The sequence below is a fragment of the Triticum aestivum genome, chromosome 7B, assembly GCF_018294505.1.
Source record: "Triticum aestivum cultivar Chinese Spring chromosome 7B, IWGSC CS RefSeq v2.1, whole genome shotgun sequence".
Taxonomy (NCBI): Eukaryota; Viridiplantae; Streptophyta; class Magnoliopsida; order Poales; family Poaceae; genus Triticum; species Triticum aestivum.
This window is the reverse complement of record NC_057813.1, coordinates 651,226,836-651,253,587: the sequence shown is the minus strand read 5'-3', so window position 1 is coordinate 651,253,587 and position 26,752 is coordinate 651,226,836. Positions and strand designations below refer to the sequence as shown.

At 45.9% G+C, this 26,752-nt stretch overlaps 3 protein-coding genes, 1 long non-coding RNA gene and 1 pseudogene across 4 annotated transcripts; 3 read left to right on the top strand and 2 right to left on the bottom strand.

The window, feature by feature from the left end:
• Positions 1-2,619: 2,619 nt before the first annotated feature.
• On the top strand, positions 2,620-3,749 carry LOC123155495 (uncharacterized). The gene has a single exon (XM_044573665.1). The coding sequence runs from the start codon at positions 2,795-2,797 to the stop codon at positions 3,197-3,199; it is 405 nt and encodes a 134-aa protein (XP_044429600.1). The 5' UTR covers positions 2,620-2,794; the 3' UTR covers positions 3,200-3,749.
• A 3,746-nt stretch (positions 3,750-7,495) lies between these two features.
• Positions 7,496-11,122, top strand: LOC123157432 (uncharacterized). The gene is made up of 4 exons (XR_006478972.1): positions 7,496-8,043; positions 8,408-8,509; positions 8,602-8,687; positions 9,805-11,122. It is a non-coding gene; the product is annotated as an uncharacterized lncRNA (long non-coding RNA).
• A 135-nt stretch (positions 11,123-11,257) lies between these two features.
• Positions 11,258-12,285, bottom strand: LOC123157431 (probable glutathione S-transferase GSTU6). Its single transcript, XM_044575713.1, has 2 exons — positions 11,872-12,285; positions 11,258-11,767 (listed from the first exon to the last, which is right to left on the bottom strand). The coding sequence occupies exons 1-2, from the start codon at positions 12,193-12,195 to the stop codon at positions 11,384-11,386; spliced, it is 708 nt and encodes a 235-aa protein (XP_044431648.1). The 5' UTR covers positions 12,196-12,285; the 3' UTR covers positions 11,258-11,383.
• A 2,126-nt stretch (positions 12,286-14,411) lies between these two features.
• Positions 14,412-20,516, top strand: LOC123158372 (disease resistance protein RGA5). Its single transcript, XM_044576391.1, has 9 exons — positions 14,412-14,718; positions 14,818-14,894; positions 14,992-15,062; positions 15,144-15,294; positions 15,531-15,792; positions 15,984-16,200; positions 16,297-16,420; positions 17,337-17,422; positions 17,979-20,516. The coding sequence occupies exons 4-9, from the start codon at positions 15,238-15,240 to the stop codon at positions 20,341-20,343; spliced, it is 3,111 nt and encodes a 1,036-aa protein (XP_044432326.1). The 5' UTR covers positions 14,412-14,718; positions 14,818-14,894; positions 14,992-15,062; positions 15,144-15,237; the 3' UTR covers positions 20,344-20,516.
• Positions 20,517-21,269: 753 nt separating this feature from the next.
• Positions 21,270-26,752, bottom strand: part of LOC123158371 (guanine nucleotide-binding protein alpha-1 subunit-like) — a 51,349-nt pseudogene continuing 45,866 nt past the window's right edge.

Here is a 26,752-nt window from a genome sequence, read left to right as displayed (position 1 = left end):
CGAGCTAGTCAAGTAGAGGCATACTAGTGACACTATGTTTGTCTATGTATTCACACATGTATTATGTTTCCAGTTAATACAATTTTAGCATGAATAATAAACATTTATCATGAAATAAGGAAATAAATAATAACTTTATTATTGCCTCTAGGGCATATTTCCTTCACTTTCAAGTGCTAGCGCACATGCCGTGTCCAGACCAGGTGGTCGCTGGACCAGCACGATGGCGCGAATATCCTTCCGCAAACCCTCGACAAAACAGGTGAGTAAGTAAAATGGGTGAATAGAATCCGAATATGAGCTCAAATGATTAATGATCAATTCAAACTGTTCAATGTAATTCGACATAGTGGTGGTTTGGCGGACAGTGTAAAACTGTTGGATCAACATTTGATGCCGATCTCGCCCGAAACATGTGCATAAGAGAGATGTGAAGGACTCCCAGTCCAATTCATCAAGCCGTTTTTGAATCGACTGAAGCCAAATTGAAGCCGACCCCGAAAAATTGAGAGCAGCCATAGGGACCCAAAAAGATGGCAGAATTCCTAACATCTGAAAATATTGTTCACACAACGTTTTCCAGAGGTTTGGGTTTTCGCCAAAGAACTGTGGAAAAGTGATCGATGGGTGGGCTTGACCTAGGCCAGAGAGCAATTGACTTGCATGAGTAAACGGGGACAGGGCGGCAGATGAAGGAATCAAGGAATCCTACTGACCAGATGCCGGGGGCGGCGGCGGCGCCGGAATGGGCGCCACCGAGGGCCCCCGAGGGTTGATGGTGATGCCGTGGCCAGTAGGCCCTTGGGTGTTGCCTGCCGCGCCTGCCGAGGTGCCGATGTGGTCGCTCGGCGGCTGCAGCGTGGAGGTGCGTGGTTGCTGGTCCTCCGGCTCCATCAGTGGTGGTTGTGGCGTCGCCTGGAGGGCCGCTACTGCGTCGCTGAGATCCGCGACGCGGCGCTCGAGATCTAGGCGCCAGCTTAGCAGATCGGCGATCTTCGTCACCGTGGTTTGTTGCGCCTTAGTGAGGCCATCTATGGCGGCCTCGATCTTGGTCTCGAAGCGGGTGAGGAAGGCAGAGACGCTGGGATCCATGGCTTCACGAGCTTGGCGGAGACCGCGCGTCTCGATGAGATGCGCCAGGGCGGAGCGGGGAGGGTGGTGGTTGGTGTCTCTGATAACAGATGATAGGTTCAGGATAGAGGGATCGATCTATTGTTGCTCTCCGAAGTAGTAGCTATTACAATCGGTTACAGGAGCGATGCTCAAATGGGGAAGAACATGGAAGAACTAGGGTTCGGGGGAAAGGAAGTAGGTAGCCGCCGCCGGGTCGTGTGGTGATCCACTGGATACCGCTCCTGTCGTCGCTCCAGGGTTAAGTAGAGTGGCGGCTTGCGGTGGCCCATTCTGGGCCCGTGTACCTTGGGTTGGGCTTCTTGGCGCGGCTAAGCCACGCCTCCTCGTGGTGCTTGCTGGTCAACGGGTCCGCACTGTCAGGGTCGCTAACAATGATCGGGCCGACGTGGGCAGTGCACTTGCTTTGCCACCCTTTCCTCGGGCACGAGCGCGCATGCGGAGGCCCCGCGGGACACCGCCGGTGTGGCTCTGGCGGGCGCTCGCTCGCACGCACCGCCCCACTGCCAGTTGCCAACTGCAAAAAAGGTCGAGCAGTTCTGATTTCTCGCGCTCCCGAACAATATTTTAAATAGCACGTTATTTCGCCGTTATAACGCGGTTATAGCATATTTGGAAGGGAGACATTATGTTTTGGCAAAATCGGACGCTACGGCGCTAATCACGTAATTAGCGCGCTACACACGCTATAACGTTGTAACGTTGTAACGTGCAGACCATGCAAAACTGAAATAAGCACAGCCCAGCGGGCCCAGCAGGCCAAAACCAACCCACGACCACTAGCTTTCTCACTCCTTTTATCAGATTCTCCCACTAGCTTTCTCACTCCTTTTATCAGATGCATATATTGCTTGCTCCTATGAAAAATTTAGTTGCTTAAATACTTTATTTCTAGATATATTTGATTTTTTTTGCAAACGCTATTTTGAAATATAAAACGTTATTAGCGCGCTATAACTTGTGTAGCATTTAGAGAAGGGTCTCGCTATATTTTGTAGCGCGCTATTTAAAATATTGCTCCCAAATCCGTCAATTGCAAATGCATGCATGCACGTGCATCTGCGCGGCGGCCGTACGTAGCTACCCTTCTTGTTAAGCAAATGCATTAAGCAGTGCTGCTCACACACCGCATCCCTTGATTCCTGGAGCTCATCAAGCTAGCTGCTCCCTAATCATCATCAGTGTTAGCTACACTATTAACTAACTAGGTTCATCAATTAATTCTCTTTTCCAATCAAGAAACCTACTCACTCGAGACTTGCTCACTAGACTAGGAACTAGGTTGGATAGTGCCTAGGTTGAGTAGATGCAAAGAGAAGGCTCGTGGCTCATCCTTGTACTTGAAGCCACTTTATAATTAGTTTATCATCCTTACGATAATAAACCAAGAAAGAACCATACCTACTCTACACTGGCTCCAGCAGAGTGTACTTTTCTATACTCTCTCGTACATCCGGGCCACATGGTATGGGAGACGCGAAACCGCTCACCATCCTCACAACCCCGCTCCACTCCACTCACTGGCGGATCAGCTCGACAACTCCTATAAATCAGCGCCACCAACACCACGGAATCTCCCACCTACGCCTCCAAGAGTCCAACCAACCACCCAAGATCACATACATTCTCCTGGAATTAACCGGAGCAGGAGCGGTCGATCGAGATGGGGGATCAGGGCAAAGCATCGTCGTCGTCGTCGTGGTGCCGCGGCCGGCGGGGCCCGGTAGGGTTCGGGCTGGCGCTGGCCCGGCTGGTGCGGAGGATGCGGAGGCGGAGCAAGATGCTGCTGTGCACGGCGGCGCCGGCCGCGTCGTCCCGGTACTGCCCGCAGTACGACCCGCTAAGCTACGCGCGCAACTTCGACCGCGACGGCTTCGGCACCGCGCTGCAAGACAGACGTCTCCGGCGCCGGCCAACTCTGCCACCACTACACCTTCGCCTCGCGCTTCGTGAGAATTGCTCCCTATTTTGTTTCGTTCTTTATCCCCCGACCGCGCCGCCGCTAGCTAGGGAAAAAAATTATATGAAACCAGGTCTCACGATAAGAGGATCATCTTCCGGATTATGATATGGTGGTTGTACTGTAATGTACTGTAGTAAGGATTTCCAGGCCTTCTTGGCTCCATTGAATTTGGCCTGTTAACATGATGCATGTCACGTCAGGGGATCCTAACCAGGAGGTATTCACATAGTTTAGATAGAGACAGATTCGGTTGTTAGGCAGTTCAAATATCTCACAATTGTAACTATCCCTATCTTCTCTTTTCCAAGTAAACTCTCCTGGGAAATCTCTCTGTAACGATCGTAGGGTGGTCGCGCCCCCTCCTATATAACATGAACCACGTCCCTCGAGAGAGGTATAACGTTTTCCGCTATCGCACATGGTAGTCAGAGCCTTCCTTTTCTCATCTGAAGCTTCTGTTGAATCCATCTAGCCTAGCCATGTCTTCCTCCTCCTCCTCCGGTGCCTTCTCTCCCAACCTCAATAGCCAGGTCACAGAGAAGTTGTCTTGCACGAACTACGTGCTATGGCGCACGCAGACCACACCTCAACTGCGCGACGCCAGTGTCTACGGCTACGTCGACGACACCACGCCGGAGCCGACGAAGCTCCTCATCACCACCAAAGAGGGCAAGGAGACTTCATCGCCCAACCCACTCCACCCTATATGGGTCCGGGAGGATCAGCAAGTCCTTGGCTTCCTGCTGGCCAACCTCACAAAGGAGGTCTTGGTCACGGTGACCACGCTCACCACGGCGAGCGCGCTCTGTGTCTGTCACAAAATGCAAGCACTTAGTTTCAAGGGCAGGTTCCAAGGGCATGGTATGCTCGTGTCTGTCACAAAATGCAAGCACTTAGTTTCGTTCCTTCTAAGTCTGAAACATCATTGTTCATCTACAACAAGTCCAACACATGCATATTTGTTCTCATATATGTTGATGATATTATTGCAACCAGCTCATCTGATGAAGCAATTAGAGGACTTTTTAAGGATTGAAGTGCAAACTTTGCTCTAAAGGATCTTGGTGACTTGCATTACTTTCTTGGGATTGAGGTGAAGAAGCACAAAGATGGACTTCTCCTCTCTCAAGAAAAGTATGCAACCGATTTGGTTAAGAAGGATGGGTTACAAGGATGTAAACCCTCATCTACTCCGTTATCCAGCTCAGAAAAATTATCTCTTGCAAAAGGTGAGCTCTTGAATCAAGAGGACAGCACCCAATACAGAAGTCTGGTAGGAGCTCTTCAGTATCTCACACTTACCAGACCTAACATATCATTTGCTGTTAACAAAGTCTGCCAGTTTCTTCATGCACCTACCAATGTTCATTTGACTGCTGCAAAACGTATAGTTCGATACGTGAAGCACACTCTGAACTTAGGACTGAACTTCAGCAAATCACCCTTTACTCTTGTCAGTGCATTTTCTAACTCTTGATTGGGCAGGTTGTCTTGATGACAGACGCTCTACTGGTGGTTTTGCAGTATTCTTTGGACCAAATTTGATATCATGGTGTGCACGTAAATAGGCCACTGTATCCAGGTCAAGCACAGAGGCAGAATACAAGGCATTGGCAAATGCCACAGCTGAGATAATTGGGGTTCAGTCCATGCTGAAGGAACTTGGTGTACAAAGTAAACAAGCTCCGTGCTTATGGTGTGACAACCTTGATGCTACGTATCTCTATGCAAATCCGGTGTTCCATGCCAGGACAAAGCATATAGAGATAGACTTTCATTTTGTCAGAGAAAGAGTTGCTCAGAAACAACTTGACATTTGCTTTGTGCATTCCAAAGATCAACTTGCACGTGGATTCACAAAGCCCTTGCCTACAAGAAGTTTTGAAGACTTCAAGCATAATCTCAACTTGATGAAGTTGTGATTAAGGGAGGGTGTTAAACATGATGCATGTCACGTCAGGGGATCCTAACCAGAAGGTATTCACATAGTTTAGATAGAGATAGATCCGATTGTTAGGCAGTTCAAATATCTCACAATTGTAACTATCCCTATCTCCTCTTTCCCAAGTAAACTTTTCTGGGAAATCTCTCTGTAACGATCGTAGGGTGGTCGCGCCCCCTCCTATATAAATGAACCACGTCCCTCGAGAGAGGTAAGACGTTTTCCGCTATCGCACATGGCCCACTTGGGAAGCTGCAGGAAAATTAGTCCAGTGGTGAAAATGTTTCCAAGATATAAAGCAAGTAACCTTTCAAGAATTAATATCTCGGCCTAATTCCTTGGTGTCTATCTGCGTTTCAAATGTTCCTGATACTCTACATAATCCTCTCCTCATATATATGCTCTGAAATTACCATGCCAATGCAGACTTAATTATCACCGAGTCACCGACGGAGGCTTGCATTGTATCAAAGTGATCGAGAGTGGTTGGCGGTAGTACAATATTTGCCGGCGACGTCGCTTTTGCTGCTGGCTGTAGCCGCAGACGCAGTTATCGTGTGTGTGTGTGTGTGTGTGTGTGTGTGTGTGTGTGTGTGTGTGTGTGTGTGTGTGTGTGTGTGACTAGCATTGGCACCACCGTCCGTCCATTGCGATTCTTCGCGTGAGAGACGGTGTCCCGCGGCCACGGGTTACCGGGTGTGCTGGCGATTTCACCGCTGCAACATTAATTGGTTGGGCGAGAGGGTTCCAGGACGCAAACCCTATTCTTAACGGGCCAGCCCATGTAAGGGTCGTTACAGTTATGTTTTTTCAGAAGCCCCAACGGTTTTGGAAAGCTTTCCAACCGGTTTTTCTTTTACCTGTTTTTTTTCACTTGTTTTTCTCCGGTTTTTCCTTTTCCTTTTCCCTTTTCTATTTTCACTCCTTTTTTTCAGTTTCAAAACTATTTTGCAATTTGTGAACTTTTTCCAAATTTTACAACTTTTCTCCAAATTATGAATTTTGTTATATTTTTTTTGATTTTCTTTTCAAATTTGTGAAATAAACATTTTGCGGGCCTTTTTTCAAATTAATAGCCTTTTCAATTCATGAACCTTTTCAAATTCGTTAAATTTTCTGAATTCATGAAGTTTTTCATTTTTTATGAACATTTTTTTAATTCATCAAATTTTTTGAAATGGTGATTTAAAAAAATCGCGACTTTTGGAAATTTATGCACTTTTTATAATTCAAAAGGTTTTTCAAATGACCAACTTCTTAAAAAATTAGTAAAAAAAATTTAAATCTTCGACCCTTTTTTGACCCGCTATTTTTTTTTCTAATTCATGAGTTCTAAAAGTCCATGTGAGTAGTCAACTCTCACTGTGAACTATATTCAATGCGCCAGCAAGGCGCGAAGCGCGCGAGCGAGCGCTATGGGCCTGGAAAGCTTCGCGTGACCACCGCAACTAATTGGTCCTGTACAATGTAGGGGAAAGAAAATAGTCGGTTTTGGTTGCAAGTTTGTTTTGCATCGGTGCTTACAAAGGGAGGCGGAAGCAAAGATTGCCTTCCGATGCCAACCGATGCTTGCGTTAATGGCGTGAAATAACTACTCTTTCTTTGCGCTTTCGGCGCCGGTGGCCATGGACATGGCGTGGTGTGAGTTCGCCTGGATAAGGGCTCAGGGCTGGATCCATGATTTGAACATTGAAGGGACTGGCTCGATTGCTAGTTGCTACTAGTAAGCGTGCACGTGCAACGCACGTATCCTAATAAACTACAATAAAAACATAAACTTTGTCTTGTGTTTTTACCTGAACATTTAAATGTGTGTCACGCCTAATGATTTTGCTGTAGCAATTTATTTTAGATTAAGTCATAGGTCTTGTTTGACCGGTGAAAGACTTTCATTGTTGAAATGTTGTGATCCCAAAATTCCAAGAACAAAATGAAAAAAACTCGCTCATGTAACGTAACAGACGACCAATACACATGTCTTCACATAAAATCAACGATCACATAAATGTATTTTTAATTGTTACTTATAACAAAATACTTAAAAATAACAACTAAGCAACATTATCTAGTAATCATTATTTGATGACGACCCTCTCTGAAAGTTCCATCTTTTGATGCGGTCTATAATGCTTCGTTCTAAGACTGTGATATTATTTAAAAAAAATAAACTTTTCAATGCATAATTATTTTGAGAGGAACCCATATAAATATTCTTCACCTAATGGGTTGTCGATTATGTATATTAAAAATAAAACAAAAGAGACACGGATGATGGTCCATTTGGTCGATGATCGGTTTAGTCTGGGTGAGGTAATTAGGCCACAGAAAAGCAACCACAGGTCGGATTTTTGCAAAAAAAAAAACAACCAGAGGAACAGTAATAAGGAGCAGCCGGTAAAAAGTAAAATAAAAGAAGGAGCAACAGGATGTAACCCGTCGCACTTCGTTTTCTCGGTTTCTCCAGTGGTGTGCGGTGAGACCGTGAAACACTATCACTTTGCTTTCTACACTCATGACTTGCTTCCTCCGCCAGCATCCTCCTCTGTAGCACGGCGCCTCCTCTGCAGCGCGCTGCTCTCCGGCCACGACGATGCCCGGCGGCCCCCTCCCCCCAACCCACACCACCACCACAACCACCACGGCCTCGCCCCGTCTCGTCCTATCCCCACCACCGCCTCGCCCCGCCGGCTCTTTTCCCCACGACGACCTCTCCCCACCGGCCCTTATCCCCACAACGGCCTCTCCCCGCGGCCTCCTGTCACCACCGCGGCCTTGCCTCGCCGCCAACCCCGCGGATCTTCCCTAGATCGGCTCTACCGACGCCATCGTAGTGCCCCAGAGCAGATCGAGATGTGAGCTGCTGTACACGATGTGGGAGTAGGCATCGCGAATTGGACCGAGCTTCAGTCCGTTGATGTGCCCGCCGTAATCATCGCCCCCCGTGCTTGGCTCACACAGTCGCTCCGGGAAGGAATTCGCAGCTCGTGTACGTGCTCGGTTGCTGAAGGTATGATGTTCGATTAGATGTTGTTAGTGCACCTACGGTTATCAGTGCGGATTTAGTCAGGTGACATTTTTTGGGTAACCATGCTGTGACAAAGCTGATTGAGTTGTGGATTTGAATCCTGGGTGGCTTAATTTGTCACTATCAGCTGACCATAATTGATGTTGAGTCATTGTTTTTCGTAGCGGTTGGTTGATTCCTGTGGTGTTCTCAGGTTGTAATGTCGCATTATTACCGGCACTAAGTAACAAAGAGTTCCAGGGTCACAGGCAAGTTGATATCTGCACTGTTTGTATCAAAAATACATGTGACTCCATCATTTGACATCTGAACTTTGCTGATGCTTATGCCATTGTATGCACAACAGGCGCCTTCGCCACATTGTCATTCATTTCTGAGATGTTTCTCTTTCTCTATGTTGGCATGGATGATATAGAGTAGTGGAAGAATGTTAGTGAAACACATATAGGTATGTTATCTATCTGCTTCTTTCCATGTGTGTAATAACATATTTGTTGTTCAAATCAAGAAATTGTAACGCATTTTCTATACTATATGCAGCCCAATGAAATGTATGGCCTTGAGCTCCATTATTTAGGCCAGATCTCATGAGAGGTGGTATGTCAATTGCATTGGCATACAATAAGGTAAAGAATTGCATTGGCATACCAAATCTGTTGATAAAATGTGCTTCAGGAGTGCTAAGCAGTGAAAAAATAAACATAATAGCATACCAAATGTACCCTGTTAAGCATAAATGGTCTGAGTTATATTAGGAGGCGTACCTGCTCTTAATATATTCTTCTCTTTTCTATGTTGTAACATTTAGATCAGTCCACTTATCGAATTTTAATTCCATGTGCTCGGATGCACATTTGAATAAATCATCCAGTCCTTCTAGCTGTTGTACCAACAAATGAAAAAAGTATGAGCATGAAAAGTGAGAAATAAGAGAAAAAATAGCTTCTTATGAAAAGATGGGGCAGTAGGACTAACTACTAACCGTATTAGTGAGGTCCTTGCGGTTCATTAATGGGCCTAGCGAGTCGAGAACTTGAAAGCATAGTTTTATGGCATTTATAACACATAGGTACCAGTGAACGTCGTCCATGTTTATTGGAATGAATATATGAAGAAAATGATTATTTTAGTTGTACTCCTATGCGGACAAATCGCTCGTTCTTGCTGTAATTCATAGAAATATGTAGAAAAGTAAGACTAACCATATCATTTTCCAAATACTCTTTGGCTCTATTTAATACCCATGCTGGTGTGGCATCCGTGTTATCTGAGGACGGATAGCAACCGATCTTCATCATGTTAGAGATGCATGCATTATCTAAGAACACACTTCCACCTGACCTTACTTGTAGATGCTCCGTAGCCAATCACAATCTTCATCAGCTATAGAAATTGAGTGACTGTAAGTTAGGAAATCAAAGATTGGATATGCAGTGTTTCATGTAGCTGGCATCACCTGTGTCGGATTGTTTTTGTTCTCCCGTTGTAAGGACTACTGTAGATTTGGCTCGACGCCGTTTGTCACGTAGGCTTTGTAATATACCTTGTTTATGTTGCTCATACCGGGCACTTTCCCTCTGCCTCTTGAGTGCTTATTTTGCTTCTGTATAATAAGTGTTAATTAGGTACAAGACAACATGAACAACAGTGTTTTGTCAATCAGATTTATGGTGTAAGTGTAAATTATGTATGATAGTTAATATGAGCCACAATTGAGTACCATATGAACTGTTGCATCTGTAGGCTTGAAGTGGCGGTCGTAACACAGTCGGTTGGGAGGACTCAATGTCAGAGTCGATACTATGGACATTTTCCTTGTTAGAACCGGCACTATCTGGTGGTCTTAATGAATTTGGAGCATGAAGTGGAGTGTGATCCCTCATTATCATATCAACAGGTATGTCTGCATCATAATTGTATGTACAATGTCAGTTGTTGACACACGAACTAAGGTATTATGTTTGACAAGAGAACACATGACCTTCCGCGGCTGGGGTGTGTCGTTGCTGGGTGACAGCAGACTGCGCACTGGGCCTGTCCACAGTGTCAAAACCTGTCCAAAACACTTACTTAACACGACTTTACTTGTGATTCATGAAATGTATGAGAAAATGAAGTAACCAGGCAACATGGCCACGGGTGGCTTAGATAGAGTGTTGGCTCCATTTAGAATAGCAGACGTAGCTTTCTTAGATCCCTTGCCTGCTGTCTTAATGTTTTAGTATTGCATCCCTGTTTACCTCTCCCTTTCCCTCTGTCTCTTTACTTCTTTTGGATCTGTTTTTTGACCTGCGAGGCAATGATATATTATGGATTTACAAGATTGAAGTATGTAAGAGTACGTGATGTATGTATTTACCTGAATTGCCGTTGTTCGTCGGGTCCTGAAAGGGAGTACGTGCCTCACTATGCTCAGAGGATGCCATATTGTCAACTCAGTTTGTCATGCAGATCATGATGTACTGTAAGTATCAAATTTCACAGTACAAATAACAGATTGTCAGATTAAAAGAGCAATCTCCTTTTGTCTTCTGCCTGATCATCTATACTTGCTAATTCAAATGATCTAACCTGTGCGCTGGCAAGTCAAAAAGTAGTCATATGTCCTCGAGATGCTGCGGGCCACACAGGGTGATGACACCGGAGGTAGGGCAGCACGCCGGGTGGAGGACGTCGCGGCCACCAGGGGCGACGGCAGTGTGGCGACGACGGCGGGGCGAGGAGAGGTTGGGAAGCAAGGCGGGTCGAGGAAGGACGTGCACCGGGGTGGAGGACATCGCGGCCACCAGGGGCTAGGGCGGCGTGGCGGCGGCGGCGGGGCGAGGAGAAGTAGGGCAGCAAGGCGGGTCGAGGATGTCCACTGGGTCAAGGACGTCGCAGACACCAGCGCTGATCGCGGCGGTTCCTGGAGTGGTGGCGGCGTAGATCGCGGAGGTGCTGTTTAATTCCCAGGAGGTGTCATCGTGGGGCTATGTAGCATCCTCAAAGAGGGAGTCTGCCGACAGAACATTTGTTGTGAACCGTGTAGTATGGTTGATGTAACGTGGACAGTTGGATGGTACCAAGTGAGTCTGATCGGACGTGGGGGTTATCCCGTGTGCACTTTCTGGTGTGGATGTAGAGGAAGTCATGTTTGGTCTTTTAATAGTAGTGTAGATGTAGATGCATCATTCACAAAAGAAACAAGTGCGCGCGGTTTCACAACTTGAGATAGCACTGCGTAAACGTAAGCCATGTCCATGAAGGTCGACAAATCATGTATCCTTCACGGCTTTATTACATCACGGACAAGTCATGTCTCCATCATGAAGAAGAAGCCAGTCTAGTTGGCTGGCGGGGCGGCACCATATTTGGCCTGAAGCTTCCTGGCGAACGCCACCGCGGCGTCCGGGTCCGGCACCACCGCCGTCGCCGCCTCGGTGCCCGCGAACCGCTCCGCCCACGCGACCAGCAGCGGGGTCTTCCCCGCGTCGAGGAAAGTCACGCCGAACATCCTGCGCAGCGCCTCCATCCAGAACATGTTGCAGCCGACGGCGAGGTCGAGGAAGCCGATGGAGTCGCCGGCGAAGAAGGGCCTCCTGCCGCCGTCCAGGCACTCGGCCGCGGCCACCTCCAGCTGCGCGAGCGCGGCGAGCGTCTCGCCGACCTTCTCCGCCCTCGCCGCCTCGGTCGGGGCCAAGAGGATGCCCAGCCAGGCGGGGAACAGCTGCAGAGCAGAGCAAGAAGATGAGATCGACCGACACCATTACTTCTCTAGCACTCACATTTCAAAGCAGAGTCGGAGGAAAACACACACAGAGAGACACGCACCTTGTCGTCGACGTAGGCGGCCCAGAAGCGGGCGGTGGCGCGGGCGTAGGGGTCGGCGGGGAGGATGGGCGCGCCGGCGGCGGCCCAGACTTCGTCGACGTACTGCACGATGATCTGTGACTCGCAGAGCGGCAGGCCGTTGTGGATGAGCACGGGCACCTTCTTGTGGACGGGGTTGTATCGGAGGAGGAGCTCGCCCTTGTCCAGCACGTCCGTCTCGATGTACTCGTAGCTCAGGCCCTTGATGTGCAGCGCCAGGCGGACGCGGGTCACGAACGGGCTCACCAGCAGCCCCAGCAGCTTCAGATCCCCTTCTCCGGCCATGGTTTCTGCTATTGGGATAGATAGCTCGGCTCTCCTGGATATGTAGTCGTTGAGTGATGATGTGACTAATTGATAAGTCTGGAGCAGATCTGTTCGCTACAATTCAGTATAAATAATGCAGCCCACATGTGATATGATTCGTTTGCCATGCTGTGATGCAGAGGCGGATTGGGTCCCGAGATCTGAGTCAATGGTGAATCGGCGAGGCGTGTGTCACGCTTCAATTGAATAATAACAAATGGTTAGGCCTGTAGCGCGGTTTGAGAGGAAATTGTACGCATGTTTTCTTTTAAATAAAAAATATAGAGTCCTTGCCCCCGTCTAAGAAAATGTTGAGTAAATAGGAAACTTTTAACTAATTTAATCCATAGATAAATCAGCATGACATTAACAAAATTAACGACATACTGACATATTTAAACATGCACGTACATACAAATCTACACATACTGCTAATACTGCTAATATGAAAATAAACAGGAGCGGGATAAACGTGTTATACTCTTCAGTAGGCCAGGCAGAAGCAGCGACGGCGGTGACAACAACAGCGGCATCCTCGGCGGCCTTCTTGTCGGCCTCGATCTTCTCAGCGGTGGCACGTTTGGCGTCGGTGTACATGGTGATGACGAAGACGACGCGGAAAGAAGTAGTGGATCGGAGGTGAGCAGTCGCGTAGTCGCTTTCCAAAAACCTATTCGCCTCTCTCCCGTACAGGAACCGGAGAGACGGGGTTCAAAGACCTGCTCTCCCGTCGACCGTGTACTCGGCAGACAGGATGGTGTCACCGGTGGCAGCAGCCGCAAAGGAACGACGTGGGCGGTTCGCTGGGAGCAGATGTGATCTGTTCGTGGCGGTTAGGGTTAGGAGACACCGTACACTTATATAGGCGCAATCGCGAAGAGAGATGTGGGCTCGACCCACGTCTCGGATCGTGGCCCAGCTGTCAGAAAACTCTCCATCAGTGACTGGCAAAATAAAGCGCGTAGGTGTGAGCTCAACTCGGCTCATTTCCGCAACCCTTATAAGGAGGTCAAACTCTTCTCCAACTTTCAGGATGAGACTAAACTTCCCACTATACACAGTGCCAATAACCCACATGGGCCATTAGAGAAATTGCTATTGGCCTAAAGCCCATCACAAATTTCAGCAGAAAACACCTCAGAAAAAAAATCCTCGCCTTCATTAAAAAAAGTAAAAAGAAAAAGGAAAAAAATACCACCGCGGCCTACCAGTGAGTGCCACTTTGCACAACCCTTCATTAAAAAAAGAGGTTATCACCTTCATCTAAAAAAATACATTAAAAAAACAATCCACACCTTCATCTAAAAAAAAAGTTCTGAAAGATTTCTCACCACGCCCAACCAGCTTGCGCTATGTGGCATAGCTGGTTGGCCGCCCTTTATACGTAGCTTAATGAGTTTAAAGATTTCTCACTGCGGCCAACCAGCTCGCACCTTGTGGCATAGCTGATTGGTCGCCCTTGGTTAAACCCATTAAACTACGCGTGAAGGGCGGCCAACCAGCTATGCCACATGGCGCAAACTGGTTGGGCGCGGAAAAAGCTTTTGGGATATTATTTTTAGATGGAGGTGAGAATTTTTTTAAAATATTTTTTTCCTTTTAGATGGAGGTGATGACCTTACATATTTTTTAAATGAAGGTCTACGCAAAGTGGCGTTCGCTGGTAGGCTATGTTGGTGATTTTTCCTTTTCTTTTTTACTTCTTTTTCTAGATGGAGGTGAGGATTATTTTAAAAGTTTTTTCTAGATGAAGGTAAGGACTACATGTACTTTTTAAAATGACAATATGTGCATAACTTCCTCTCGAGCGGCGCCATGGGGCGCCCCAACCACCACTAGTAGATATCAAGTATACTCCCTCCGTTCAAAAATACTTGTTATCAAAATGAAAAAAAAGATGTATCTAGAATTAAAATACATCTAGGTACTCCTTTTATACATCTAGGAGTACATCTCTTTTTATTCATTTTAATGACAAGTATTTCCGGACGTATAAGTTATGTTGTCTAATCATGATTTGAGATTTTAGGCAGCAACCATGTTAGCAATCCACAAAGGATCTAAACTCGACCGTGTGCGAAGACCACCCGCATGGTCAGCAATTTTCATCATTCGTAAAAAAGAAAAAAGAGAAAGGGTTATGGCCCACGACGCGGTGACTCCGACGGTGGAAACATCATCCCCCATATTTTTTCCCCACTTTGCTCCTCTCTGTCTTTCTTTCACTTTCCCCACCCCCGTCTCGCCGTCGCCGCCGACGGTGGAAACATCAGAACTCCGAGTCTCCAACCTCGCTCCTCCTCTGTCTTTCACTTTCCCCACCTGCGACGCGGTAGCCCCCATCTCCATCTCGCCGCCGTCGCCGAGCAGGTTGGGGCGAAAGGAAAGGAAAGGAGAGCTGCTCAGCACGGCGACCTCGCAGCACTGCACTGGAGTCAACCAAGCTCAGCCTGCCTCTGCAATGTTGATTTGATGGTATCTACAATTAGGGCTACTGCAAAGGTATGCCTGCCGTTTCCCCTGCTCTCTCTTCTGCTTCTCTTCTCTTCTCTTCTGTTCCCCTTTTTGCAATGGAGATTAATTACATCTTGGATCTTACAGCAACAGTCACAGCCGTGTTTCTGCTCTTCTCTGTCCAGGCATCCATCTGGTTTGCTCTCTGCTCCTAATGTCATCTGGTCAGCATCTTCTTTAATGTGCCCAAATCTATCCCCACATCTCTTGATTTCGGCACGCAGTTCCAGTTTGTGACGAAATCTTTAATGCCTGCTGCAGTTCCAGTTTGTGCTTCCTAGACTACTACATACAGTACAGTACAGTACAGCACATGGCTAAATCTCCAGCAGGTACACATTTTCTCGCTACCAATTTCTGCAAGCCTGTCCTGTCTGCCTGTCTCAAGCAAACTAACTTTTACCATGCTCTAGTTCTGAATGGAGGACCAAAGTGTGCTGGAGCGTATACTTAACGGAGAAGAGGACCCCAAGGATCTGCCATTAGCGCTCTTACAAAGCATCACCAATGATTTCTCTCAAGACAGACAAATTGGTCAGGGTGGATTTTGGAGTGGTTTACAAGGTAAGTACACTTTACCGCCTCGAGTCCAGTAAGATATCACTAGTTTGATTCAAAAGTACCACAGATTCATCTTGTTTTATTTTGAATCCTTTTGTATTAAAAATTACAGCAGGAAACTGTCCTTCTGTTTTAGTTCAAAAAACAAAAGTACCACTCTGTTTATTAGTAGAAGCAGAACTTGGCCACTCTGCTTTTGTATTCTAGGGCTGAAGCATCTTCTAAACGCTGACCAACAGGGTGTACTCCGAAATGGGATTATTGTTGCTGTCAAGAGGATAGAAGTGAATCAAATCACAATTGATGACGTGTCATTTCGTCGTGAGTTTAATAGCCTGATGAACAACAATCATCAAAATGTAGTCCGGTTTCTTGGCTTCTGTTCTAATACACATCATATACCGAGAAAAGAGGCTGGAGAAATTAGCCTTGTCAACGTAAGAGAAAGATTGCTCTGTTTTGAGTACATACGCAATGGAAGTCTTGATAAGCATATTACTGGTATGATCTTACTGCAATTGATGCAGCTCTTCTTTTTTACTTCTTTACCTTATGGACCTTAGCCTTGACTAGTGCTCAGTTTTCAAGACCAGATCAACCTTGGCGACATACTTGCATTTAAAATGTTCTATCATTGCTCAGTATGAAGTTTGACATAACTTCCTTTTTTTTATGTATTTATTATTCTACAGATGAATTAAGGGGACTTGAATGGGAACCACGTTATGCAATAATGTCTGGAATTTGCAAGGGTTTGTTTTATCTCCACGAGGAATTTTTTTTTGTTCATATGGACCTTAAACCGCCAAATATATTACTTGATGATCATAAGATTCCAAAAATTACTGATTTTGGGTTGTCAAGATCTGATGAAATGTCGCATACTACAGGTCAACGTTTTGGAACACCGTAAGCTATGAGGAACCATTATTTACAGTTTTCTATCATTACAGCCCTACATTTATTTTGTGTCATAATGCATCACACTATTCTATTTTATTGCAGAGGATATGTCGCTCCAGAATACAAGAAAGATGGCAAAACTTCATTCAAGTGTGACATATACAGTTTGGGTGTCATAATCACAGAATTGGTAACGGGGCGTAAGAGCGTCCCTCACAAAAATAATGTAAGTGTGATATCTCTCACTTTTTAGAACAGCAACAATTAATGTTTTGCATCCATCTTTTGTTCGTTCTTTAATATGCCTAGTATAGTGCTGAATAGCATATATCTACTTTAAACAACATCTTTCTTCATATATATCGCGCGTGGCTGGATGGATTTGTTTACGGTGCTGAGGCGAACACACACTATGGGTCTAACATATGGCCTTGAACCCATAGACCGACGGATCCAAACAGATGTTGCCTTGTACTATTAAGTTGCTTGCGCGATTTGGCTGTGTGGCTTTGCACCCCCACACGGCACAACTGTAGGTGGCAGTCCTGATCCGGTGGTCATAGTGCTGTGTCTCGCATTGGTGTGGGCATTGGAGTGCTCGACGCAAAAGTCTGCAATGGCAGATCTGTCGACTCAACATCTACAGGATGCAGGGGATTTGGCCCCTTGTCCGGGGCCTGTGTGGCCGGCCTGGTTTTTTACTCTGCAGTGTGCACACTGGTTTCACAATAGCTGATACGTGGGTTCCTTGTTGGGAAGACGACAACGGAGACATCCATGTTGATGGTGGTGGCCCTATCTAAGCGCAGCTCGGCAATGCATTATGCACGTACATGGTTTTGCTAGCGTGGTGATGTCCACATCAAGACCATACGCATGAACAGTTGTCTCCGGGTGTGTACGCCATGGATGGGTTGGAGATTCCAGATCCTAGGTCCATGGTGCGTGCGTGCCTATCCTAGCAAGAGTGGCTTTGCATCAGTGACTTCATCTTGGCAAGTGGGGGTGGCAAGAGACGGTGACTTCAATTTGGTGGTTGTGTCATTCAATACCAGGTTTCGATTTCCACGGTGAAAACCCTAGGTTTGACCTTCTTTGGTTGTACTTGACAATGACTGCCTTTTTGACATCCCTTGTTGAAGGCATTGTCTGGATATTGCTCGGAGTCTCGCTCCGGGATGAAAACCCATGATCTAGCCTCATTGGTTGGATCGAGTGACATCAGATGGTGGTTGATGTTGATGTTTCCCTGCTGCGAAACATTGATCTCTTTGGCAGGATCTTCTCCTCTTCTTTTTTAATAATTTGGTCGTGTGCATCCTCAGTGTCTTGACAACTCTTGACATTGTGTCATCGTAGAGGCCGGTGTACTTGGCATTAGCTTGATATTAATATATAATCTTTCATCGAAAAAACTATCTAGTATTGCTATCCGTAAGGGTCCATTAGTATGATGGTTGTTAGGAAAACTCCACAATACACATCCTATCTATGGGCTATGGCAAAGAGATTAGCAACAATGCAATTGTATGACACTTCAACAATTACATGTAGCATAGATATAGATTTAACTATCACAAATGACTCAAAATTTGGGGATGGGGTTGCTCATAGCAAAGCAACGTTGGGTGGATACTTTGTACATTTAGACAGCTTTGAAATACATCCACATGTAAGGGATATGCTTCACATATATATTTAAAATTATAAATAACTCTATGCTGACTTCACTAAGGTTCCACTACTAATTTGTTTCTTTTATGTATTGTGGCATTTTTTTGCAGGTACTTCATAGTAATTGATGATATATGGGATTCGGAAGCATGGGGTCTTATTCAATCTGCTTTTCCAGAAACCGAACGTGGAAGTAGAGTGATAACAACAACAAGGAATCATGATGTTGCTCTTGCCACTTGCAATGCTGAAAGCGAATATGTTTATAAGATCAAACCACTCAGTGTTGAAGACTCAATAACACTATTTTTTAGAAGAACATTTGGTCCCAAAAAGGGTTGTCCTGATACACCCAGAAAAGTAGAGATTTCAATTGATATTCTAAATAGATGTGGTGGTATGCCACTTGCTATTAATAGCATAGCAAGCCTTCTGGCTGGCAAGACAGACTCGACCTGGGAGTATGTATGGAAATCTTTGGGTGCTATGACTGAAGGAGATGATCATGAAAAGATGAAGCAAATATTGGATCTTAGCTACATACATCTTCCTGATCATCTTAAGACATGTCTGCTTTATGTTTGTATGTATCCAGAGGATCGCGAGATAGATAAACATAATTTGTTGAGGAAATGGGTAGTCGAAGGGTTCGTGCACGTGAGTAGAAACAGTGGGCTGGATGCAGAGGATGTTGCAGAAAAGTACTTCGAAGAGCTCATCAGCATGTGTATGATCCAACCTGGGAGGATAGACAAATACAGCAATGAAGTGTTGTCTTGTAGAGTACATGATATAATTCTTGATCTGATGAGATCCAAGTCAAGTAAAGAGAATGTTATTCATGTAATTGATGGTTCGAAAGATGAGACAGGGGAGATCCGTCGAGTCTCGGTCCATCGCAATGATAAAGAGGATACGAGAATTTCGGAAACAATCAATAAAGGGTCACTGTCACATGTTCGGTCTGTGTTACTTTATCGAAGCTCACTTGTACCTTGTTTTCTGGAGTTCAAGTATGTCCGAGTTCTACACCTTGAATATGGAGTTATAAGTGGGAACATAGACCTCACCAGTATCAGTAGGTTGTTTCTCCTATGGTATTTAAAGATTGCAGGCTCTCCTCCTGGACGTCCATATGAGCTGAAGCTACCTAATCAAATTGGGGGGCTACAGCAATTGGAGATAATAGATATATATGGATGTAAATTGAGAAATTATCCATCAGATATTGTTAGTTTGCCCTGGTTATCGCATCTCAGCTCGATGGGATCAGTGTTGCCTGACGGGATCGACAAGTTGACATCCCTGCGCACCCTAGCAGGCATACGTCTGTATGGAAGTTCGGTAGAGAATGTCAAGGGGCTCGGCAAGCTGACCAACTTGAGACAACTTGAGATCTCTTCGGATGGGCCTAGTGAAGGTTTGGAAGAGGCCACCATGGATGCCTTGTACTCTTCCATCTGCAAGCTTTCCGCCAACCTCAGGACCTTTACTTTCACAGGAGGATTTCTTTACATACGAGATGTCCCAGCAGGCTGGATTACCAGAACAACATTCCCTTGGGGTTCTCAGATTCAGGAGCTCAATCTGGGATACTGCAGGTTTGAAAGGTGCCCCGAGTGGATTGGTCAGCTCCACGGCCTCTACAAGATTTGTATTAGTGTGAGGGAGGTGGCTGATGGTGTTAGTATTGTTGCACAGTTGCCTTCACTTGCCTACTTCTGTTTGAGTATTTTTGGTATGGGTAAAGAAGAAAAGGAAGAAAGTGTAGTCATCCCTGGAACTGGCAGCGGGGCATTCAGAGCACTCAAGCACCTGCGTTTCTACTGTAAAAAGGTGTCATTGACCTTTGAAGCTGGGGCTATGCCCAAGCTGGAGAAGCTTTCTATACAGTTCCGTCACGAAATGGCTCCTCAGTTCCTACCGGTTGGCATCCAGCACTTGCCGGTTGGCACCCTTAAACTAATCTGGTTACATGTGATCCCTGACTTCTTGCAGGTGATGAAAGGTTCCAAGCTCTTGAACGATGACTATTCAAGAAAACGCACAAGGAAGTTGGGGCCCATGTTGAAGAGAGCATTTAAGCAGCAGCATCCTGATGCTCACATCATCACTCACGTAGGAAGGGATGAATATATTTCGAGTGATGACGAAGATCGTTACTCCAGTTTAGATGAGTATGAAGTGATGAAGAAGATGCATATTGAGAGGGACTCCAGTTTAAATGAGTATGGACTGATGAAGAAGATGAATATTGAGAGGGTGTTGACGCATGAATTTTTTACATTCAGTTTAGTTGACCATCAAGACTTAATGAAGCAGCATCAAGACGTAATGAAGCGGTATGAATATATTAAATCCAGATTAGCTGAGCATCAAGACAAAGGTGAAGAAGATGAAGAGTATTATAATGAAGAAGAAGATTACTGTAATGAAGAAGATGAAGCGACAAGCACCAAGAAGATGAAGAAATGACGTCTCTTACCTGTAACATCATTGAGCCCTATTAATGTGATGCCTAGTTGTACGGAAATACAACAACTGACCACATCATTGTTAAGATTGTGACGGGTATTGTCTTGTCTGCACCTACGCTGACGATACCTTGAACATTGTTTTTAAAACTTTTTAATCATTTTTGAGGAACCTATACTATTTCCAGCTTACCACTTGAAATTAGCTTTCGTAATACCAAGCCCTAAACAACAAAAATCTATGTGCTATACCTTTTGAAAACGCTCCATGATACCTGTCCAAAAGAAATAAAATGAAAATCATCAAGGGGCCCAAAATAGCCCTGAAACTGCAAAATCTGTGTGAAAATGTGCTATGTTCTTTCAAAACGCTCCATGTTGCCCAGAAAAAAAAATGGTGTCATGAAAATCATCAACTGACCCAAAAATAGCCCAGAAAGTGCATGATCTGTGTGCTATACCATTTGAGAACGATCTATGGTGTCCAAATTGATGAAAAAACAGGTGAAACGTTGTGAATATCACCACCTGGCACAATATACCCTGGAAACCGCAAAATCTTTGTCCTATAAATATAAATATGAAATGTCATGAAAATCACCACCGAGCCCAAAATAGGCCAGAAATACCATAATATGCTACCTCATCATGGGGCCCAAAATAGCCATGAAGCAACAATGAGTGTGATCCAACAAAACTTGCAAAATATTTTATGGCGAAGTAGAAAGCAAAAGGAAAGATCCAAACTTTGCATACTACTGTATTCATCAGAATTCTTTCCTAGCTTGTGAAAGCACAAAGGGATCAATCAGTGTTCTTCCTCTACACTAAAGAATGAATCACAATACAGAGTTGCAACACCGCAAACTTTCTGCGTCATCCTAATTGCCTTTTTTTTCTTCCTGTGGCTCACAACAGCCTAGTCGATCACGTTCCCGTTCCCTCCCTGGAGCGCCTCATGCTCTCGTTGATCAGCTTGAACGTCTTCTTTACAAGTTTCTGGTCCAGCTCCGTCATTCTGTCTATCTTGAACACCCGGTCGACGCGGTCCGGCTTGCTGCTCTGGAAGTAGACCTCTTCAAACTTCTTCACGAATCTCTACTCTCTACCTAATCTTAAATTAAAAGACGGATTATTTCTCCACCTTTTTTCGTCCAATTATTTTTCGTCGGTTAAATCCAAGTTCAACCTGCCCCACCATGTTGTCAGCCATGCAGTGTATTCCCTGCTCGTTGGATTTTCCTAACCGATTGCGCGCACAACCTGTATCTTTGCCGTCCATCCAGGACACTGTCCAATCAACCTGCCCCACCATGTTGTCAGCCATGCAGTGTATTCCCTGGTCATGTGATATTCTATTGTGTGTATATGAAGCAGTATTGCAGCAAATGTGGGGCCATGGCCTATAGATTCTCCTAACAACTAGATCCATGGCCCATAGATTCGTCACGAGGGCTGCGCTGCTCATTATCTATGCAAGTCTAGATACAAATTCCATAACGTTTGAATAATTGACGCGCATATGTTTAATCTGGTCAGTAATTCGTAAGTCCCAAAAAATGGTAGTAGAACATTCATAAAAATGCCACTTTCTAGCATAGTCGACAAAGGGGCAAAAAATCATAAACGTTCTACTGAACTTGTGATAAAGTCCATACGTTGCCTTCATAAAGTTTTGTACTATTTTCATAACCTTCAAATTCACATGTACACAAATTTATTCAAGGATTCATACAAAATGCCAGCTAGTTAAACATAAAGTTCCATTAACATCAATATGGCAAGAAAAAACATTCTCTGTTACATACAACAATAAAGTTCTTCAGCAATTTATACAAAGAGACCGTGATGCGGAGCATCCTTCGGTCATCCCCATGGACCTTCCATCGTCTCACCAAGCACCAAGAGGACCCATGACTAGAGCACGAGCTAGAGCTCTCGAGACCGAGGTGACTTCTCTCCTTAGTGATATATCACATGATCCTCTCGAGACATGGCTACTACCTCAATCCGGAATGTCGTGCATGATTAGGTACCAAGAGGACCCTCCCGAGGATGCACATGAAGATGGTCAAGACCCCAAGTCCACAGAAGAAGAGGACCAACGGAAGAAGGCAAGAACAGCCTCCAGGCACCGGACATCCGGCCCCTGGAGATCTACATGGCCAGGATTCGGCAGAAGAAGCTATAGGGACCGGACATCCGGCGTCCAGCCCGGTAATCCGGCCCCCCTCACCAGAAATCCGGCCAAAAGCCCGGACATCTGGCACCGGCGTCCAAGGAGCACAGAAGGTTGCCCCGTCAACCCGGACATCCGGCCATCACCCCGGACATCCGGCCATCACCCCGGACATCCGGCGCCTCCCGAAGCACCGGACATCCGGCCCCTCCGACCGGACATCCGGCGTCGCCCATCCAGAGAACAGAACGGCCATATGCACCAGCTCGGACATCCGGCCCCTCGCAAGCCACCGGACATTCGGCCCGACGCCCGGGCATCCGACCTTCCCTGTCTGCGAACAGTGTAGGGCCGAGGCCCATGTACCCCTCTTCGCCCCTAGACTATATATACTCCATCCCCACCTACGTTTTAGGGTTAGCTTTGTGATAGCTCATTTGAGATAGAGCATTGCTCATCCGTATCGGATCTACTCCTCGTGAGGGACCGCACCTCTTCGGAGAAGATCCATCCGGATTCAAGACCTCCATCCGGAGAAGACAATCAAGACCTCCTCACGGAGAAGAACGGATACCTTTGTATCGTCCCTTGTTGACTATGGATCTCATGTTACTTTGTGCCTCGATGATCTAGCACTTGTGTGATCGATCTCGTGCCGGTTGAGTGTTTCTCTTATTTTCTCCTCGTTTTCCCTCGTGTTCTTTCGCGCGTTCTTCGTGTTCCCCCGTAGGATCCACTCCATACGTGAAAGATCGGCCCCATAGGGATCCGCCCTACATCATCTTGGTATCACGAGCCACGTTGATCACGTTTTTGGAGCCCCTACCCCGTGTCTTCTAGCTTGATTTTGTTGTTTTCGTCCTAAATCCGAAAATTCCTCACCAAAAATAGCCCCAATTTTTTTTGTGATTTGTTGGTGTGATGAAGTTTTGTTGGATTTGATCCACGGATCTACTTTGCATCGAGTGGATCTAGCTTTTACCCATCTCTCCCGCGATTTCCATCCACCAATTCGTCCGAATTTTGCCCCGGAGTTGCCCTTTTTCCTATGGAGTTCATCATGTTCGTCCCCGATCCAGGAGCCCGGACATCCGCTCGTGTCCACCGGACATCTGGCGTCCCGGACATCCGGCCCCTGGCAGTAGCAACTCCAAACCCCTCGCGTCATTTACCACCTAGTTTCGCCCAATTTTGCCCCGGTGCCCATGCTTACTTCCGCATACCCCAATGCTTTCCACAAGCACCACCACCGCTCACCGCTACCTCCTATGTCGATTTTGACGCGTTTTGGTCTTTGAGATTTTGGGTTGTGGTTCCCGTGTCCTATTGTGTTTCGGCTATATAGGTACGGTTCGACATCAACATCACCACCGCTCATCTTCATCGACTACTCATCATCGCCAAGGAGGGTAACTTCGACGACATCTTTGTCATACCTTGCAATTGCATTGATACCCACATGGCCTTACTTTTGCGTAGCTTACCCATCGAGACTAGCCATTGAGTATTGTCGGCAACGTTACTTGTGGACATTAGTGATCATACTCCATAGCATACATACCATACCATAGTGGTGCATATCTTGGCATCAACTTTTGTGTCACAAAGTTGTCATAGCATACACAATTTCTATCTTGGTTCATGAAGTTTTGCATGAGAAAAGAGCTCAAGAGTGAAAGAGCCACCCAAGCTTTTAAGCAAAGAGAAAAGATAAGCAAAGAGCTTATAAGAAAGAACCATAGCATCATACTACATTAAGATTGTCATACCCGATCATCTTGGATCGTAGCACCGAAGTACCATACATATAGCATACTTGGGATAGAGATCATTGCATTTTTGCCTAATAGATTGTGCACAAGTTCCGAATCCGCCTATTATGCAATCGTGCTAGCGTCTCTCGTGTATTGTGCAACAAGAGCATTTTCATGGATTCCACATTTTGACTCATATTTGGTTTGCACAATCCCACTTATCTATTTGCGTGTCTGTTTCTGTGTACCTCCACTTGCTTGGTCTACTTGTTGCGTTTGCAAATTTGTGAATCTTTTCCAACAGTATTGAAGCTCACTTACAATTGCATCAAATTTTGTGCCACCATCCTAACCAAGCTCCACCATAAGCTTTTATTTGTGTAGGTGTGAGAACCGACAAGAATTGGTACCAATAGTGCTATTTCATTGTCCGCATTTGAGTGAACTTGATTCATCGTCAACATTGGTCAAGGTACATTGGTATAAGTTCTTCTCCTTCTACCACTCACATTTTTGCTTGGAATGATGGATAGGCCGAGTACTTCTACCAACCCACTCTTCATCGAGCAAGACGACGATATGTCATCATACGTCACCAAGATCCACCTCTTTGGTGCACAATGAGCGTTGCATCAAGAGCAACAAGCTATGAACGAACGCATCGACAACCTCGCCACCGACTTGCGACTCTCCGAGCAACGTGCCAAGGACTACTTCGACAACAAGCTCGACGCTCACAAGCAAGAGAATGATGCAAGAATGGACGAGATCCGCGCCTTGTTGGTGAACCGTCCTCCTTCAACTTCTTCATACTCAAGACGGAGCCACTCAAGTTGACACTCCGACGACTCCTTCTCCGGCTCAAGTACACCGTCATCGAACACTCTTCGACGAGCCGCGCGTCAAGACCGTCATGCATCTCGCAATCTGCTCCATGACAAGCATTCACAAGAGCAAGTCTATGAGCAAGAACTTCATCCTCCACCACATCAAGTTGCGTTTGCTCAAGCTCAAGAATGACAAAGACAACGGTGCCAAGAGGAAGAACGGGCGCGTCTCCATCAAGAGGAACAAGACGCTGAGGCTCAACATCTTCAACAACAACAACATGAAGCGCAAGCTCTTGAGGCGCAACGTGCCCTTCAAGAATCAAGTCGAGCCATTGCCAACTGCAATCACGAACGGCGCAATCAAGAGGAAGCCCTTCGAGAAGAAATCCAAGAGAGGAACTACCAACCGCGAGTGCAACGTCAAGTTCCTCAAGCTCCTCCACAAGCCCGTCAAGCTCCACCTCAACCTCAAGTTCAACAAGAGCAAGTTGATCATGGACTTCATCCACGCCAAGAGCAACATGAGGATGATTACCCTCACCGTCAAGGGAGTCATCATCACCATCGCCAACAACACAATGAAGAGCAACGCTATGGCAATCTCAAATTCACAATGCCCAAGTTCAATGGAAGAAATGATCCCGAAGAATACCTCTCATGGGCATTGAAGGTCGACAAAATCTTTCGTTTGCACAACTATGAGGAAGAGAAGAAGATCCTATGGCATCACTATTGTTCCAAGACTATGTGCTCATATGGTGGGAACAAGTCCTGGAGCGCCGACAAGCAAGGGGTGAACCTCCAATCACCACTTGGGCTCAAATGAAGGAAGTCATGCGAGCACGTTTTGTGCCCACCTACTACAATCGCGATCTCTTCAAGAAGCTACAACTCCTCAAGCAAGGAACAAAGAGTGTTTAAGAATACTACAAGGAAATGGAGATAGCCATGATTCGAGCCAATGTCACGGAAGATGATGAGCAAACTATGGCACAATTCTTGAATGGACTCAATCATCCCATCAAGAAGATTGCCGACTTCCAACCCTACTCCAACCTCATTGAGCTCGTGCATCAAGCTACAAAGGCGTAACGTAAAGTGCAAGATGACTTCAAGTACGCCAAATACTCACCCAAGACCTATGGCTTCTCCAACAACCAAGTTTCAACAACTCCTCCAACCTCTACATCAACCAAGCCTTCTTCAAGCAACGTTGACAAGTCAAGTTACAAGAAAACTTTGACAAGTTCAAGTCGTCCTCCTCCTAATACAAGCAACTTCAAGCCGCGTGCTTCATCATCTACTCCGATCGATGAGACCGTCAAGACAAGCTCCTTCAAGTGTTTCACTTGCGGTGGTCGAGGCCACAAGTCTAAGAATGCACAAACAAGCGCACCATGATCCTCAACGATGATGGAACCTATGACTCCATGAATGACGAGGAGATGGAAGCCCTTGAGCAAGTGGCCATGCACTGACGAATGAATGAGGATGAAGATGATCAAGTCTTTTGTGATGAGGATTCGAGCCCCGCTCTTGTTGTCTCCAAGGTCTTGACTCTTCAACATCAACAAGAAGAAGACCAAAGATGCCACATCTTCCACACAAAGGACATCATCAATGGAAGGTCTGTCGAGGTCATCATCG